Source organism: Rhinopithecus bieti, unplaced genomic scaffold (genome assembly GCF_001698545.2).
Source record: "Rhinopithecus bieti isolate Rb0 unplaced genomic scaffold, ASM169854v2 scaffold_3854, whole genome shotgun sequence".
Lineage (NCBI taxonomy): Eukaryota > Metazoa > Chordata > Mammalia > Primates > Cercopithecidae > Rhinopithecus > Rhinopithecus bieti.
This window is the reverse complement of record NW_016804356.1, coordinates 74,212-91,324: the sequence shown is the minus strand read 5'-3', so window position 1 is coordinate 91,324 and position 17,113 is coordinate 74,212. Positions and strand designations below refer to the sequence as shown.

Here is a 17,113-nt window from a genome sequence, read left to right as displayed (position 1 = left end):
ACCTTGTTACTCAATGTAATACTGGCATCACCTGGAAGGTGGTTAGACCTGCAGACTCCCAGACCCCAGACCTATGCAATCATAATCTACGTTGCAACACTGTTCCCAGGTGATTTGTGTGCCCATTAAATTTTAAGAAGCACTTAAATGTAACACTGCTGTCAGTCTTTTCCCAGCATTGGAATTACCTGGGGAATTAATAAAACTTTGCTGATGCCTAGAATCCATTCTTAGAGATTCTGATTTTAATGGTATGTGGATATGACCTGGTCATCAGGATTTTTTAAAAATCTTCAGTTGATTAAATTGTGTAGTCAAGATTGAAAACCACTGGTCTATAAAAATGTTACATATTAACTAAGAAAGCTTTCACTTATAAGTTTCCTAATAACTGAAGTGGTTTTAGTGAATTAAATAAGTAACTTTCACTACATCTATGGAAAAGATATGGCTTACTAAAAAAATGATTCTTACAGGAATACAAGACTTGATATTTTCTTTTTACTCATGTCATAAAGATCAAGTACGTTTCCCAAAAGACTGAAAAAAATCTTAGGTTAAACTCAATTTTACCTTGCCAATCCACATTGCTTGTGTTTCACCTCGAGAAGACCTTTGTCATACAATTATCACATTAGCATTATATTTAATTGTTAATATACTTCTCTATCTTCTTTATTAAACTGTAAGCACCATGAGGGAAAGGACCATAACTCTCTTCTTTATTATAAAACCTAGAACAGTGCCCAACATGTAAAAGATACTTCACTATCTTCTGCCCTTTGTAGGTATTAGTAGTATACTTCTCATTCCCGGTGATATAAAATACCACTCTAACTGGCTGAAACAAGAAATGATCATATATATCAGCATACATAACTCATAACTCAAAATATCAGATATAGATCTTGCTTCAGTTTGGGTGTGACACAAATGATTAAATGGGATCATTATAGAGAGGTCTTTATAGATCTCAATTCTGTTTTCCTCTGTGCTCATTGCTAGCTAGTATCCTCTGTTTTATCAAGATGGCTGCTGCAGTCTAAAGCTTCATATCTTTGTGTTATATCAAGTCTAATAGAGGAAAGAATTTCTTTTCTAGAAGCCACAGCCGATTTTTCCTGTTATCTCATTAGCTGAATCATATGCCCATTCTTAACTAGTCTCCATTGCCCAGGGTGTTGAATACGTTTATTATGTTAAACTGTTCATAACTCTCTCTTACAGCTGGAGATGGGATAAGATCAAATCCAAATCCTATGACTAATAAGGGGATAAGTGTAATTTCCCAAATAAATTATATATTTCTGTTTCCAAAAGGAAGTTACGGCTGTTGAGGAAAGCAACAACAACAACACACACATACACATAATTCAAAGGGAAAGAAGCAGAAATATTAAGGGATTATATATATATGTACACACACATATATGTGCGTATATGTGTATATACATATATGTATGATATAACATATAAATGTATAATATATATATTTGCCTAAACATTCCTGCTTCTTTGATTTTGAACTCCAATCCATTTCTGTTTTTTGTTGTTTCTACTAACCAGAAACTTCATCAATGTGCAGAGGGATTCCAGGATAAATGGAGTTACATGAACCTCCATTTCCAATTGATTGGCCATCATATTTCTTGGCTCACTAAATCCTTCCAGCTTAATTTTTCTTAGTAGTCATCCAACTCTGAAACATAATGATAATGGCAGTAGAATAAGTAGAAGGGGAAAATATAAGGAGATAATCTTTGAAGCTGTTGATCTTTTAACCTCCATGCTTCTAATGTGGGTTAGTGTAAAAGGAAGATATTTCACATTTTAAAATTAGTTTTGTCTTTTCTAAGAAATTCAGCAAATTTTAAGGCTTATGCAGAAACCTTACAAAAAATTATTATATGCCAAAGGAAATGAATTGGTTTTTAAATAGTTCTATGTATTGTTGAGTTGTAGAAAAAGTAGAGTTCAGAATCAAAGAAACATGGGTTCAAATTTCAGTTCTATCACTGTACTAGTCCATTCTCATGCTGCTAATAAAAACATACCTGACACTGGGTAATTTATGAAGTCAAGAGGTTTAATGGACTCACATTTACATAGGGTGGAAGAGACCTCAGGAAACTTACAATCATGGCAGAAGGGGAAGCAGGCATGCCCTTCTTCACATGGTGGCAACAAGGAGAAGTGCATAGTGAAGCAGGGGAAAGCCCCTTATAAAACCATCAGATCTTCTGAGAACTCACTATCATGAGAATAGCATGGAGGTAACCACCATCATGATTCAGTTACTTCCCACCAAGTCCCTCCCATAACACATGAGGATTATGGAAACTATAGTTCAAGATGAGATTTGGTTGGAGACACAGCCAAGCAATATCATTCCACCCCTGGCCCTTCCCAAATATCATATCCTCACATTTCAAAACACTATCATGTCTTTCCAAAAGTCCCCCAAAGTCTTAATTCATCCCAGCATTAACTCAGAAGTCCAAGTCCAAAGTCTCATCTGAGATAAGACAAGTCCCTTCCACCTATGAGCCTGTACAATCAAAAGCAAGTTAGTTACTTACTAAATACAATGTGGGTAAGGCATTGGATAAACACACCCATTCCAAATGGGAGACACTGGCTAAAACAAAGTGGGTACAGCTGCCATGCAAGTCTGAAATCCAATAGGGCAGTCATTAAACCTCAAAGTTCCAAAATGATCTCCTTTGACTCTGTGTCTCACATTCAGGGCATACTGATGCAAGAGGTGGGTTCCCATGGCCTTGGAGAGCTCCATTCCTGTGTCTTTGTAGGGTACAGCCCTGATCCCAGCTGCCTTCACAGGCCAGTGTTAAGTGCCTGTGGCTTTTCCAGGTGCAGTGCAAGTTGTCAGTGGATCTACCATTCTGGGGTCTGGAGAACAGTGGCCCTCTTCTCACAGCTCCACTAGGCAGTGCCCCAGTGGGGACTCTGTGTTGGGGCTCCAACCCTACATTTCTTTTCCACACTGCCATAGCAGAAGTTCTCCATGAGAGCTCTGCCCCGGTAGCAAACTTCTGCCTGGACATCCAGGCATTTCCATACATCCTCTGTAATCTTGGTGGAGATTCCAAAACCTCAATTCTTGACTTCTTTGCACCTGCAGGCTCAACACCACATGGAAGTTGCCCAGGCTTGGGGCTTGCACACACCGAAGTGATGGTCTAAGCTATACTTCGGCCCCTTTTGGCCACAGCTGGAACAGCTGGGACACTGGGCACTAGGTCCCTAGGCTGCACACGTCAGGGGGACCCTGGGCCCAGACTACACAACCATTTTTTCCTCCTAGGCCTATGCCCTGCTATGGGAGGGGCTGCTGTGAAGGTCTCTGATGTGCCCTGGAGACATTTTCCCATTGCTTTGGTGATTAACATTCGGCTCCTCATTACTTATGCAAATTTATGCAGCCAGCTTGAATTTCTCTCTAGAAAATTGGTTTTACTTTTCTACTGCATCATCAGGCTGCAAATTTTACAAACTTTTATGCTCTGCTTCTTGAATGTTTTGCCACTTAGAAATTTCTTCTGCCAGATACCCGAAATCATCTCTCTCAAGTTCACAGTTCCACAGATCTCTAGGGAAGGGGCAAAAAGCCATCAGTGTCTTTGCTAAAGCACCCCTAAAGGAGTCATCTTTGCTCCAGTTCTCAACAAGTTCCTCATCTCAATCTGAGACCACCTCAGCCTGGACTTTATTGTCCATATCACTATCAGCATTTTGGTAAGACCATTCAACAAATCTCTAGGAAGTTCCAAACATCCCACATCTTGCTGTCTTCTTCTGAGCCCTCCAAACTGTTCCAACATCTGCCTGTTACCCAGTTCCAAAGTCACTTCCACATTTTCGGGTGTCTTTACAGCAGTGCCCCATTCTCTTCAGTATCAATTTACTGTATTAGTCCATTCTCGTGATGCTAATAAGGGCGTAACCAAGGCTGGATAATTTACAAAAGAAAGAGGTTTAACTGACTCACAGTTCCACAGGGCTTGGGAGGCCTCAGGAAACTTACAATCATGGTGGAAGAGGAAGCAGGCATGTCCTTGTTCACATTGCAGCAGCAAGGAGAAGTGCAGAGTGAATGTGGGGTAAACCCCTTATAAAACCATCAGATCTTGTGAGAATTCACCCACCATGAGAACAGTGTGGAGGTAACTGCCCCCATGATTCAGTTACCTCCCACTGATTCCCTCCCACAACATGTGGGGATTATGAGAACTACAATTCAAGATGAGATTTGGATGGGAAGAAAGACAAACCATTTCAATCTCTTAATAAATGATGTTGTGCATATTACACAGCCTCTTTAAACCTGACCATACTTAACGGAGGAATGAACATAACAATATTTGCCTTGTAGGGTTATTATAACTTAAATATAATCATTTGGCACCCTATGAGTAATTCATAAATTACACAAATCATTTCTTTACACTCTAGAAAAATTTAACCCCTATATCTTCACCAGATTTTTGTTAGTTATTTAATATTATTAACAAGTTTTAGTTAGGCAGATTTTAATTTCATTCTGGGTGTTTTACTTGTGATTTAGGTGATTGCCACCAAGTGAAATATAGTACCCAACTCTGGTTACATAAACCAAACACTGAGGGATAGAAACATGAAAATAAAAGAAAGAGAAAACTTAATACAAAATTCAGTTGCTTTTTAAAAATAAAAAATTTGGTTGTAGATACATATGTTATTCCATATATATTTGTATAATTCCAAATTAAATATATGTTAAGATATAATTCAAGAAATTTAAAATTAAGTAGCCTCAATACATGTTAAATTCCTTTATACATGTTTATTTGTTGATTACAAATCAGAAAGTAATGACTTAAATCTTGAACTTTCTTTCTCTTTTATGCTGTTTGATTTTGCTGTGAGTTGCTCAATTCTCACCCAATATGTGGATATCTTTGAGGTGCAAGAAAACACAATTCAGGGGAATTTTAAAAAAATGTTTTGTTTTATATACATTATTTCACCTTTTCTCTCCTAACACAAAATAATAAATATATGTTTTAATCTAGTTACAGATTCTGTGACTAGAGTAAAGTTACTCTGAGTTTATACAATACAAATCTCTGCATTTTCTGCTCTCTTTTTTGTTAATTCTTAAATTAGAAGTAGTAATCAGTTCTCTGTAACTTGCACCACTTACACAGCCTGTCTTTTCCTTTAAATCCTTAAAAGAGAGTAGGTTATTTTTAATTCAGACCACATCTGAACAAAGCAGTAGCATTTCTGAGGGTTATAAAATTCTTATCTTACACTACAGTTTCAGAGCACTTAGCACTTTTAAGATTATGTTCATTTTTAGGCTTTGAACATTTTCAGTATATATACATATATATATATGAATGTATGTGTGTATATTTGTGTACATGTGTGTCTAAGATATAAGAAATCTTTGATGTAATTTCCTAAAAATATGATTAATATAGCATAAACTTTGTATTGTTCAAATCCTAGCACAAAATCTATTTTTATTTATTCTGTAATCAATTATTTTTTAAAATAAATATTTATTTATTACCTATTTTGTGTCTAGCAGTGTGCTGGTTGTCTAATTAAGAGAAAACATGGTTTTTGTTCATATGAAGCTTACAGTCATGAAACACACTAACACCCTTCCCTTATTTCACACTGTGCCTAATACTTAGCCAAACAGTGGAAGAAAAGGAAACAATTGAATATCTTAAATTATATCTGGTCTCACCCTTTTATATCACGAAGCTGTTGTCCTTTGAGAATAATAGAGTTGCTAATAGTGTGGCTCCTATGGGGGCCATGCAGCTCCTGCCTAGATTATCTATAAGTAAGCCTCATTGCCAAAGGAGACACTAATGGGAGAACAGAAAGGATCAAAGGTTACATAGATTAGACCTAAGTCTGCTTTATTTCTTTATTTCAGAGGCTATTAGCATTTGATCATTGTCCTTTCTGTTTTATTTTTCTCTTCTGAGAATCTTTCATTGTGGATTATAAAAGATATCTGCCAGTTTTTCAAATGCTCTCACCCACAAAACATTTCCCATATTGATATATCTTATAACCAAAATTTTATTGCTATGCTAAAACTATGGATAAGATTAAGTTTATGTATTTGATGACTTTATTCACTGCAAAATACTTTGATTTTTCTATACAAGTCTTATTTGAAACTTCTCTATTCCTAAGAAATAGGAAGATCTAGATAGAGAGAAGTAAATGTAACCCATTAGGATTAAACACTATTAGGTGGGAAGTTCTAATTTTTCCAGATGTGCATGTCCATGAGAAAAAGAGTAATTATTGGAGTGTTTGAGAAACTCAACTGTTCACATAGATCTAAAATTTTGAAAGAAGTTTCAAAATACGAGTCTTTGGAGATGCTCACATACTTATTTTATGTACACATAAATAGCATAATTATCCAAAATTATAATGTATGCCTTACAACTATAAACAAGTTTAAAATCTGATTCTCTGGAAAGTGATCAGTACTTAATCATATTTCTAAGTGACAGTAAAAGTCAAAATATACACTATCTTTGAGTTCAAAATAAGTTACAAGTATTAGGAATGATTCTTCCATCACTTATCTGTTTCTTGTTTGACCAAATTTACTACAACAGAGAATCCACTAACTTTCCTAGCATCTGTGTTTTCATCCCACAAAAGCCATTAGATATGATATTCAGGACCATGGATAGCTCTATACCTGTCTAATTCTTCCTGGGTTTGCAGAATTATTACATGTTTTCCTAGAACAGGGCTGAAGTGAAGTGAGCTGCCTGGAAAAACAACTTATTTGCTCACCTTGAGTGAGACAGCCTGACTCAGTGAGAAAATAAGCTTTGGAATAAAGCAGACTTGGGTCTAATCTATGTAACCTTTGATCCTTTGATATTTGACATCTGTAAACCTTGTCTTTTTCATCTGTAAAAGAGAAACAAATCATATTGCATAGGACGTCATGAGCTTGAAATAAATTATTGCTATACAAATCCATAGCGCAGCACCTAACACACTGTGGTAGATAGATAAGAACTGAATAGTATTGTAGTTCATCTGCTTCATTTTCAAATCTCAGATCAGCCTTTTTTGGTCAAATTCATTTTTTAAGTTAACATATAAAATTGTATGTATTTATGGTGTACAAGGTAATGTTTTGAAGTAGACATACATTATGGAATGGCTAAATAGAGCTAATTAACAGATTCATTACTTCACATAGTTATCGTTTTAATAGTGAGAACACTTAACCCATTTATGTCAGAAGTTGCAATTTTTGTGTGAAAATTCAGACCTTGGCAATGACCTTGAGCAGTAGGACATAAATAACTCCCACAAGCTTAGCCTTCCAATAATGGAACACTAGGCACAAATGGGTTAATATTCACACTCTAGAAGCAGAGAGTAGAATGGTGGTTACCAGAAGTTGGGTGGTTAGGGGAAAGTGGAGATTGAGGAGCTATTGGCCAAAGTATATATAATTACAGTTACATAGGAAGAATAAGTTCAAAAGATGCATTGTACAGCATGGTGACTACAGTTATTAATTACAATATATTGTATTATTGAAATATTCTAACAGAGTATTAAATGTTCTCAAGTCAGTTTTGTAAACAAACTTTTCATTACTTAAAATGAAACAAAATGAGATACATTTAGCCTCATTTTAATTCCTTATTTAGGTACTTTACCTGTTTCTGGCATTGGTGAGCTCATTTAGTTCATGCAAGGATGTAACAGCTGAAGAGAATAATGAAGCAAAAAATCTCCAGCTTGCAGTGGCAAGGATTAAAAAAGGAATAAACTATGTGCTTCTTAAAATACTATGCAAAAAACAAAATGTCCCAAAGGACACAATGGACCATGTAAATGAGGTATATGTTAAAGAAGATATTTCTGACCATACCCTTTCTGAATTGAGCAACGCCCAAGATTTTCTCAAGGATAAGGAAAAAAGCAGTGGCACAGAGAAAAACACTACTGAAAATGAGAGCCAATCGCTTATCCCCAGTCCTAGTGTCTCAGAAACTGTACCAATTGCTTCAGGAGAATCTGATATAGAAAATCCGGATAATAAGGAGAGTCAGAGTAAGTCTGGTCATGGAGACGGCAAGGAGGTAAGATGTTTAAATATCCTGATTGCTTAGTGGTGATTTATAGTATTGTTGATAAGGAAGTAAATAAGCACTGAAGTTCCACAGCCAGATTATCCACTCAATTCTAACTCCATCACTTTGAGCTCCATCACTCTTAGCCTCTGAATTTTTGCTTTTGATTAAATTACTTAAACTTTCCAAGCTTCAGTTTTCTTATATTTAAATGAGGCTAAAATAGTATTTACTCCATGGGGGGATAATAGTACATAGAACAATGCCTAGTAAAGAGTAAGCACTTAGGAAACATAGATAATATAATTGTGACATTTTATAAATTAATAACCAGTCTGTTTGAGGGTACTGAAAAGTATACTGAGGAAACCAAAGTTTTCAAAATCAAGGTGTATGATTTAAGAAATCACTAAATTTCCATGGACTTTATCATCTTAAAATGGGAGATTGAATTAGAACAGTGTTACAATTCCTTCTTGCTTGCTAAAATTCTAAGATTTAAGTCAGATATTTCTGCCCATATTTGGACATTATAATTAAGTTGGACTAAAGGAATTTTTAAAACTTCCCAGTTTGAATTGTGCACAGTTGGTAGCTTTATAACGCACTGGCTTAAAACAAAAAATCAGGGTCGCATTCAAAGAAGGGTAGATACTGTTGTTCACTTAGCTTCTAAAATATACACCCTACTGGAAACAGTCTTATTGTCTCCATTTGCAAACAGCATTGTGTTTTAGAAGGAGGTACAATTTCATAGAAAGCTACACCTACAGAGATCACATCTGTACAAGGGCCTGTAACTTTGGATCCCACTGGGGAATCATTTCAGATCACTCAGGGGCACTGGAGGGTCAGGGAATGTCTCTTAACAGGTCCCCATCATCTCTGGCAGCGTCTTGTTTCCCAGACCTCTTCTGTTTTGGGAGATACTCTCTACAATACCTTCACAAATTGTCTTCTAACAGGAGTTCAGTTTCAATTATCCAAGGTCCTTCCATCATTTACTAAAGCCATCATTATTTTAGTTAGAGAAACATTTTTAATCCACATGCCCAATAGTCTAAGATTCATTTACCTTTTAAATTAATACCATTACTATAAAACAGGCATAAATTCTTACTCAGCACACTTCTCAATCATCATTAAAGATTTTGATTACCATCCATTTTTGGGTGAAATTGCTATTTGCCACAGCACATCATGTTGGAGTCTCCCTGAAAACTTCATGCTAATCTCCTTAGAAATTCTGGAGTGGCCAGGCGCGGTGGCTCAAGCCTGTAATCCCAGCACTTTGGGAGGCCGAGACGGGCGGATCACGAGGTCAGGAGATCGAGACCATCCTAGCTAACACGGTGAAACCCCGTCTCTACTAAAAAATACAAAAAAACTAGCCGGGCGAGGTGGCGGGCGCCTGTAGTCCCAGCTACTCAGGAGGCTGAGGCAGGAGAATAGCGTGAACCCGGGAGGCGGAGCTTGCAGTGAGCTGAGATCCGGCCACTGCACTCCAGCCTGGGCGACAGAGCAAGACTCCGTCTCAAAAAAAAAAAAAAAAAAAAAAAGAAAGAAAGAAAGAAAGAAAGAAATTCTGGAGTATGAAAATACACAGGAAAGCTGTAACTTAAAATAACTGTAAATATCGAAATTGCAGTTATTTATGCTGCATAGTTGTTAGGTCTTGCTGGTTGATTAACTACTCACAAAAGTATTTAGTTAGGTGCTTTCTAGATTATGTAGCCCATGACTCCTTAGGATGTTGGTATACCCACAGCCAAAAATAAAACACAAAAATATATAAATGACCTGATAATTCAGAGATACACTCGCTTGTTTCTTTGGTATTTGTACTTCCAGCCTATTTTTATTAAAATATGCGTATCTATTGACACATATATGCATATATATAGTGTGTGTTTATTATAAAAATAACATCAAAACTGACATCGTATTTTGTAACTTGTATTTTTTATAATGCAGAAGTATATTATAGTCACTTTCTTATGCCATTAAATAATCGTCTATCAAAATAAATGATTTATAATTTGAGTCTTAATTGATTTATTTGTAAAATTAGAATAATACCTACTCACAGGTATTTTGGAAAAATCACATCAGATAGGATATGTGCAAGGCTTTTTACAACTCTTTAGAAATATAAATGTATGATGTATAATTTTAATTACTGAGTGCCAAATATTATATTTAAATTACTTAATGCCTAGTCTCACATAAATATATTGCTATAGATTTTATTTCATTAGAAATAAATAAGAATATATATAAGTAATGGAAATAATAAAAATATCTGTTTAAGAATAATATTCTGCTGGATACTTTACTTTTTTTAAATTGAGCACTATAATGATTTACTGACAACTGACCACGTAAGGACTAAAGCAAAAATAGCTTTCTAATTACATTTCCTTGACACTTGCTGTGTATAAGTCCAAGAGGCAGGACAAAATATTGATAATTTCTTTTTTTTGGCACTCTACTTTACCTAGATTTTTTTCTTAATTTTTACAAAATAAGATTTTTTTCATTCTAAATGTTAAAATACACTTGCCTTAATTTTTGTTTTAATTAGAAAGTATTACTTATATGCTATTAACCTTAGAATCTCGGTGATTTTAAAGAATGATTTATGGTATACTTATTTCAAAATAAGGTAAAATAAAGCATTGTGAGAAAATAATTTTAAATAAAGGCAAAGAGTATCATTTGCACTATTACCTGTATAAAGCAACGACCACCTTATTCTACCTAGCCTTGAACTTCAGTCAAAAGCAGAGTGAGAAAGAAGGTCAATCTCTGCATCTGGGTGCTTTTCATAAGGCTGTGCCCCTTTCCCAGGCCTGTCCTTATCCCTATTTCTTGTGCCTTTCCCTCATTTTACTTCATGATAAATCCCATCCTATGATGACATACATAAGACCATCTGGACTGATTTTTACAATGAAACCTAAGTACACTATTATCTACCCATCTTTAGCATCAAAGGATGATTTGTTTTGATTCTACTCATCTAATTGAAATAGCATATATGGGAAACTTGTGACTTACTTCAAGAAAACTTTGGAACCCAAATCCTTTTGTGAATTGGAGACAACCTATACATCTTAAAGAAGCAAAGTGTTATTAACTAAACATTAATTTTAATCTAAGTGTTATTTTAGGTTAAAGTAAGTATCATACAATAGTGTTTTAAACTTCAGTTCTTACCAATATGTATGCATTTTAATATCAGCCATGAAATCGGCCTAAAGTCTTTTAAACCTAACAATATTATTTCTGTACAAAATTTTTCTCACTTCTGAAAATGAAATAAACTTTGACCACTGTGGGTAAATGAAACTTTAATCACAACTTTTTTGGTGGGACTTCACCTTTTAGAAAATAAAGCAGTCTAGTTCATCTGAATGCAGTACCGTTGATATTGCTATCTCTGAAGAAGAAGAAATGTTCTATGGAAGTGAAAGATCAAAGCATCCTAAAAATGGTAAGAGAATGTTGTTAATCTTGCTAGGAAACTAATTTTAATTACAAGTTGTCAAAATGTATATGTTCCTTTAGTAAACATATTCTACCTGGAAGCTAATTCAAATAACTCTCTTAAATAGGTGGCATTGCACATTTCAGACTCAACTACCAGCTAAGTCACTTATTTTAACAATTAACAATTGTTGATTGAACAGTAAGAATTTGGAATCTCCAGCTCATTTCAGGACTTGGTTCATTTCTCTAACTTCTACAGTACTACTTATGTCCTACTTTGAAACAATAGATTATGAATAAACAATGACAGTATAGTGACTAATGATAGAAAACAGAATTGACTTACTTCAATTCCATCTCTGTTGCCACTGGAGTTTTATGTGCGTTTAAAGCTAAATTAGTAAAACAATTTGTGAGGTGTAATTTTTTGTATTTGATAAGTACACATTTTAGTGTATATGTAAAATGAATATGAATATTTTCATTGAATATTTTATTGAAAATATCTTTAAACTTGAAGTTTAATTGTTCTTTGAATATTTATTAAACTAGAATATCATTATGCATTGTTAAAACAGACCAACATGTAGGTACAAGTTTAATAAAATTTTCAAATATCAAAAATATATGTATATGTTCCATATCCAGTGTGTCAATTGACTGAATCTTTATACATTTCTTAATATTCATGTTAAATATATAAATGTCACCATTACCATTTGTTTTCCTCTGACAGTTATAGGCTGTTTTTATATGAGTAACTTAAATATTGGCTCTATTTCATGAGATCTAAGCACACTTCATTTGACTTCAACATATATAGGTATATGTGTGCATGTGTATATGTATACACACACATTTCAGTGCTGCTTTAACTATACCGATTTTCTGTTTTACTCCTAAATTGTGCCCTGTTCTAAAGCACACAGTGGTATAGCTACCAGTAAAAAATCAAATATGAACATTATTTATTTTTACGGAATATTACTTACAGCATGAAAAATGTGTTTTGGAATCACCATTATCAATAATATTCCACTGCCACAATACTACTCATAGTATTATTTAACACAAGACAAAATTCTAAAATAAAATGTTTTGGCTTTAAACTCCACCTACCTCCATTTCTTCGTTTTGTCACCTGTATATCAACCTCTTCTCCAGCCTCAGGTTTCCATTTTGCCAACCCTTTTGGCCAAAGCATAGAGTGCAGTCCCGTACACATGTACTATGCCCACAAAGTACTCCACAGTCCATGTTACTTCCATAATAGTCTCAATAAAAATTCCCATTTCCATGCCACATAAGAACTGGAATCAAAGCAATTAATTTGATTTAACTAATTTTATACCTCTTAATATCTCATAAGTGTTTACATTTTTAAACGGGAATGCATGTTATGCCATGTGAATCTTCAAAGAGTAAATTTTCAGGCATTATATCAAAATGTAACTTTCAGAAGTGAAATATCTGTGTGTATTTTATTTTGCAGTATTAGTGAATATCTACCCTCAGACTGTTTTGCAGAGTGACAAGATGTTCTAGGTCATTTCTGCCTTTCACAATGCCTTTCCTCTCATTAATACCAAACTCCTAAGTTCAGTTTTCCTTTTTCTGGTCAGTGATTACAGTGGTCACTACACCATGGGTAAAAATTAAATGTTTGTAAATCAGAGACAACCTGGACTAGAATTTGTAAATAAATAATTGCTGTGGCACGTAGTAGAAAGTTTCAGGTGTTTACTTTTTCATGAGTTTTCTAGATTGTTGTTCTTACCAATTCCAATCTTAACAGGTTGTGGACGCGGATCATCACTTGGTCAAAACAGTGGAGCATCCAAGAAAGGAAAAATCTGGCAGAACATCAGGAAAACCTGCTGCAAGATTGTAGAGAACAATTGGTTTAAGTGTTTTATTGGCCTTGTTACTCTGCTCAGCGCCGGTACTCTGGTAAGTGAGCAGCCAGGTGTTTGATACTTTGCTGGGGACAAATGTATCATGATTCTGTTAATTTAGAAAGTCAAAACCAGGATTACATTTCCAAGGATATTTAGTATAGCACCAAATAGCACCAAATTTCATATTCTGTGATTTTAGTTTTAAAATCTAAATATTTTCTTAGAAAGTTTATATATTACTCAATATTAAATTTAATATTGATTTTTAATATATTATTTTGCAATATTGAATTTCAAAATATATGAATGACAGTGGGAAAATGGAATGTGAATAGATACCAGATTCTTCTGATTTTAATGAAGTTTCATGTGTGAAACATTTTAGTGATTTGCACATACAAAACTGCTATAATATGCTTGTACTTTGGTACCTATCAAAGGAAAGGGAACTATTGCATATGCTTTAAAGGATCTGTGAACTACAAATGTATTTGACTCTACAATCTTAATTCTGCAGCCAGAATATAAATTCTAAAAAACATTCTACAAATATCTGCACATTAAATGGTTCTACAAGGTAATTCACTGAAGAATGTTTTGTAATAATAGCAAAGGGTTAGAAAAGAAGGTCTGTAATAGCTGACTTTATACTACAAAAAACCATCCGATGGAACTCTGTGCAGCTATTTTAAAAATTCAGAAGCTATCTACATATTTACACTACAATTCATCAAGAGAGAGTAATAAGTGAAAAGAATGGTCTAGAATAGTGCCGCGATAAACATACGTGTGCATGTGTCTTTATAGCAGCATGATTTATAATCCTTTGGGTACATACCCAGTAATGGGATAGCTGGGTCAAATGGTATTTCTAGTTCTAGATCCTTGAGGAATCGCCACACTGTCTTCCACAATGGTTGAACTAGTTTACAGTCCCGCCAATAGTGTAAAAGTGTTCCTATTTCTCCACATTCTCTCCAGACTTAGATTGAGAAACAGAACATTACCAGGATGCCAGAACAACACTCTTACCCCTCAGTTACTTCCCTATTCCACAAGGGTAGCCAGCATGTGGAGTTCAACTGCCATAGATTAGTTTTATCCATTTCAGACTTATTAAAAATAGATTCAAATTGTGTGTTACTTTTGTATTTCTTCTTCCTCTTACTTTGTTACAGCATCTCACTTCCTCATAATGATCAGGGTCAATTATCCTTGCTGGTATGGTAACTTCTTTCTTACTAGTTGACTGGTACAATAAATCAAAAATTGAGCAAATGACATCTAAGCTTGAGTTTTAGAAGGAGACATAGTATGTCCCCTAATGCTCTTTCTGGGAGCAAAGACCCCAGAATCCACCTATCCTAAGGTTGAGAGAATGGGAAACACAAATACCCTCTAGTGGAATTGTCAGATACTCCATACTATGCCTTTCTCCATCACAGATTCTGCTAGCATCATGGATCTTCATATGGCTCAAATGGAAAGGCTGCTTAGAATATAGGCAACCTATTTTAGTATCTTTTGTTGCATCAGATTCTACTGAAAAATAGCAATCTTCTGCATCACCTGATAATGCATCTTTGGATCAATATTCGCAAGTGTGAAATTTTGCTTTCAAATCCTAAAGAGACCTATCAGGCATTGTATCTCTTTCTTGAAGTAGGAGGCACATATGTCTCTCTAAAGTATCTAGAGAACTTACCATTTCTTGTTCATCAGTCTAATTAACATGATATCATCAATATAATGAATCAATATGATGTTAATTCCTGTGGTGCTGGAGTTAACTGTGACCCCCATACCAACACATTCTTCCCTTTATCCAGCTTCATATTCTATCCCCTTTGATTCAGCCTGTGGTAGGCTGATTAATGGTCCTCAAATATGTCCATGACATAATCCCCAGAACCTTTGAATGTTAACTTGTATGGCAAAAGGGTCTTCGCAGATCTGATCAAGTTAAAGATCTTGAGACAAGGAGATTATCCTGAATTTTCTAGATGAGCCTAATATAATCACAATGGTTCCTGCAAAAGAGTTTCTGTAGGAGTTGAGTCAGAAAAGAAGGTGATGTGAGGATAGAAGCGGAGATTGGGGTGTCATCCTTTGAAGACAGAAGAATGTATAAGCAGTCACTAGAAGCTGAAAAAGGAAGGAACTGAGACCCCTCAGCCACCAAAAGGAACTAGCCTTCTCATCACCTCGATTTTAGCTCAGTGATTTCTGATGTCAAGAATGAAAGTATATAGAGTTGTGTTGTTTTTAAGCCACTAAATTTGTGGTAATCTGTTACAGTCACAACAGGAAACTAATATGCAGCCCTCTGTGGATCCACTCCCAGGAAAGCTCCTCCATTTCCTACTAGTACATGTTTCTAGGTCCTGCATAGGTACCAGGTTTTCTGGTACATAATCCTTCTCCTTCCTTAGCAATCTTGGTACTTCCCAGGCCACTGAATGAAGAGAGTTGACTCTATTTATACATCAGGTGGCCAGGAGAGGAGGTAGAGGTAGATCTTAAGGAGAGTTTTTAAAAGACACCTACCCTATTGTAGGCCTCTTCATAATCCTCAAGAAAGATTCATTTCAGCTTGATCTTGTAGGGAGGCTCTGGAGCCCAAACTGCACCACACAATTTCACCTTGAGTGACTCAAGGGAGCTGGCATTTATATCTCTATTCCACTCAGCCATTGGTTGTGCTGGGTCCCTCTAGGAGTGGAAAGATTGCCTCTCAGGTGGGGTGGCTCTCGTATAGCAGAGGCAATTCTCCAGAGAGGGCTTTAGTTGTGTGTTATCAAGCAACACTCGGTTGCTGTGAAATAGTTAGATATGCCAGTAAAGGAGTTCTTTGTAGGCAACTCCACCATCTACGACAGTGTTCAACATGTACTTGAAAAGCGTGTGTCATGGTGTAGCTGGGTGCAATTATAGTTTGTTATTACCATTGTTCCCATCTACAGTGGGAGCCTTAGTGATATAGCAAAGATGTTTTTCTTTGGTTAGCTATAGATATAATGTGTTAAATTATCCCACTATGATTGCTTTTTTTTTAAAACCTTCTTTTAGTGTCATCAGTTTTGCTTTATATGTTTTGATGACCCATTGTTTTGGACATACAGATGTACACTTGTAGTATTGATCCCTCTATTATTATGAACTATCCTAAGTTATGTATCTTGCCTAATTTGATACTAGCTTTCTTTTTATTAGAATTCACATGTTAAATCTTTTTGTTCTGAACATATTCTTGACCTTCTCCTTTCTACAATTAGGGCTCATCTGCTCTTTATTGATACAGCAGCTCTGTGATGCCTTTAAAAACAAATGCTTTTAAAACTTTGTACTGTTTTTCTGGTTCTTTACAGTAGGATCATTGGTCTGGTGAAATCTACTCTACCCATGCTAATTGAAGTGGAGGCTTTTGTACATCTTTTTATTATATTTCACATTATGTACCTGAATAATTGAATAATAAATAAATACATGTAACAAAATAAAATTTTAAGAGCTTTGTATTTATAATCTTTATGGACTCATTTACACCACAATTGGATCAATTAAAAGTCATAAAAT

At 35.1% G+C, this 17,113-nt stretch overlaps 1 protein-coding gene across 1 annotated transcript in view; it reads left to right on the top strand.

Moving 5' to 3' along the window:
* The window catches only part of SCN7A (sodium voltage-gated channel alpha subunit 7), a 93,172-nt gene that overhangs the window by 55,334 nt on the left and 20,725 nt on the right, over window positions 1-17,113 (top strand). The window contains 3 exon segments of the mRNA XM_017867494.1: window positions 7,722-8,156; window positions 11,538-11,643; window positions 13,435-13,589. Of these exon segments, the coding sequence (XP_017722983.1) occupies window positions 7,722-8,156; window positions 11,538-11,643; window positions 13,435-13,589 (696 nt within the window).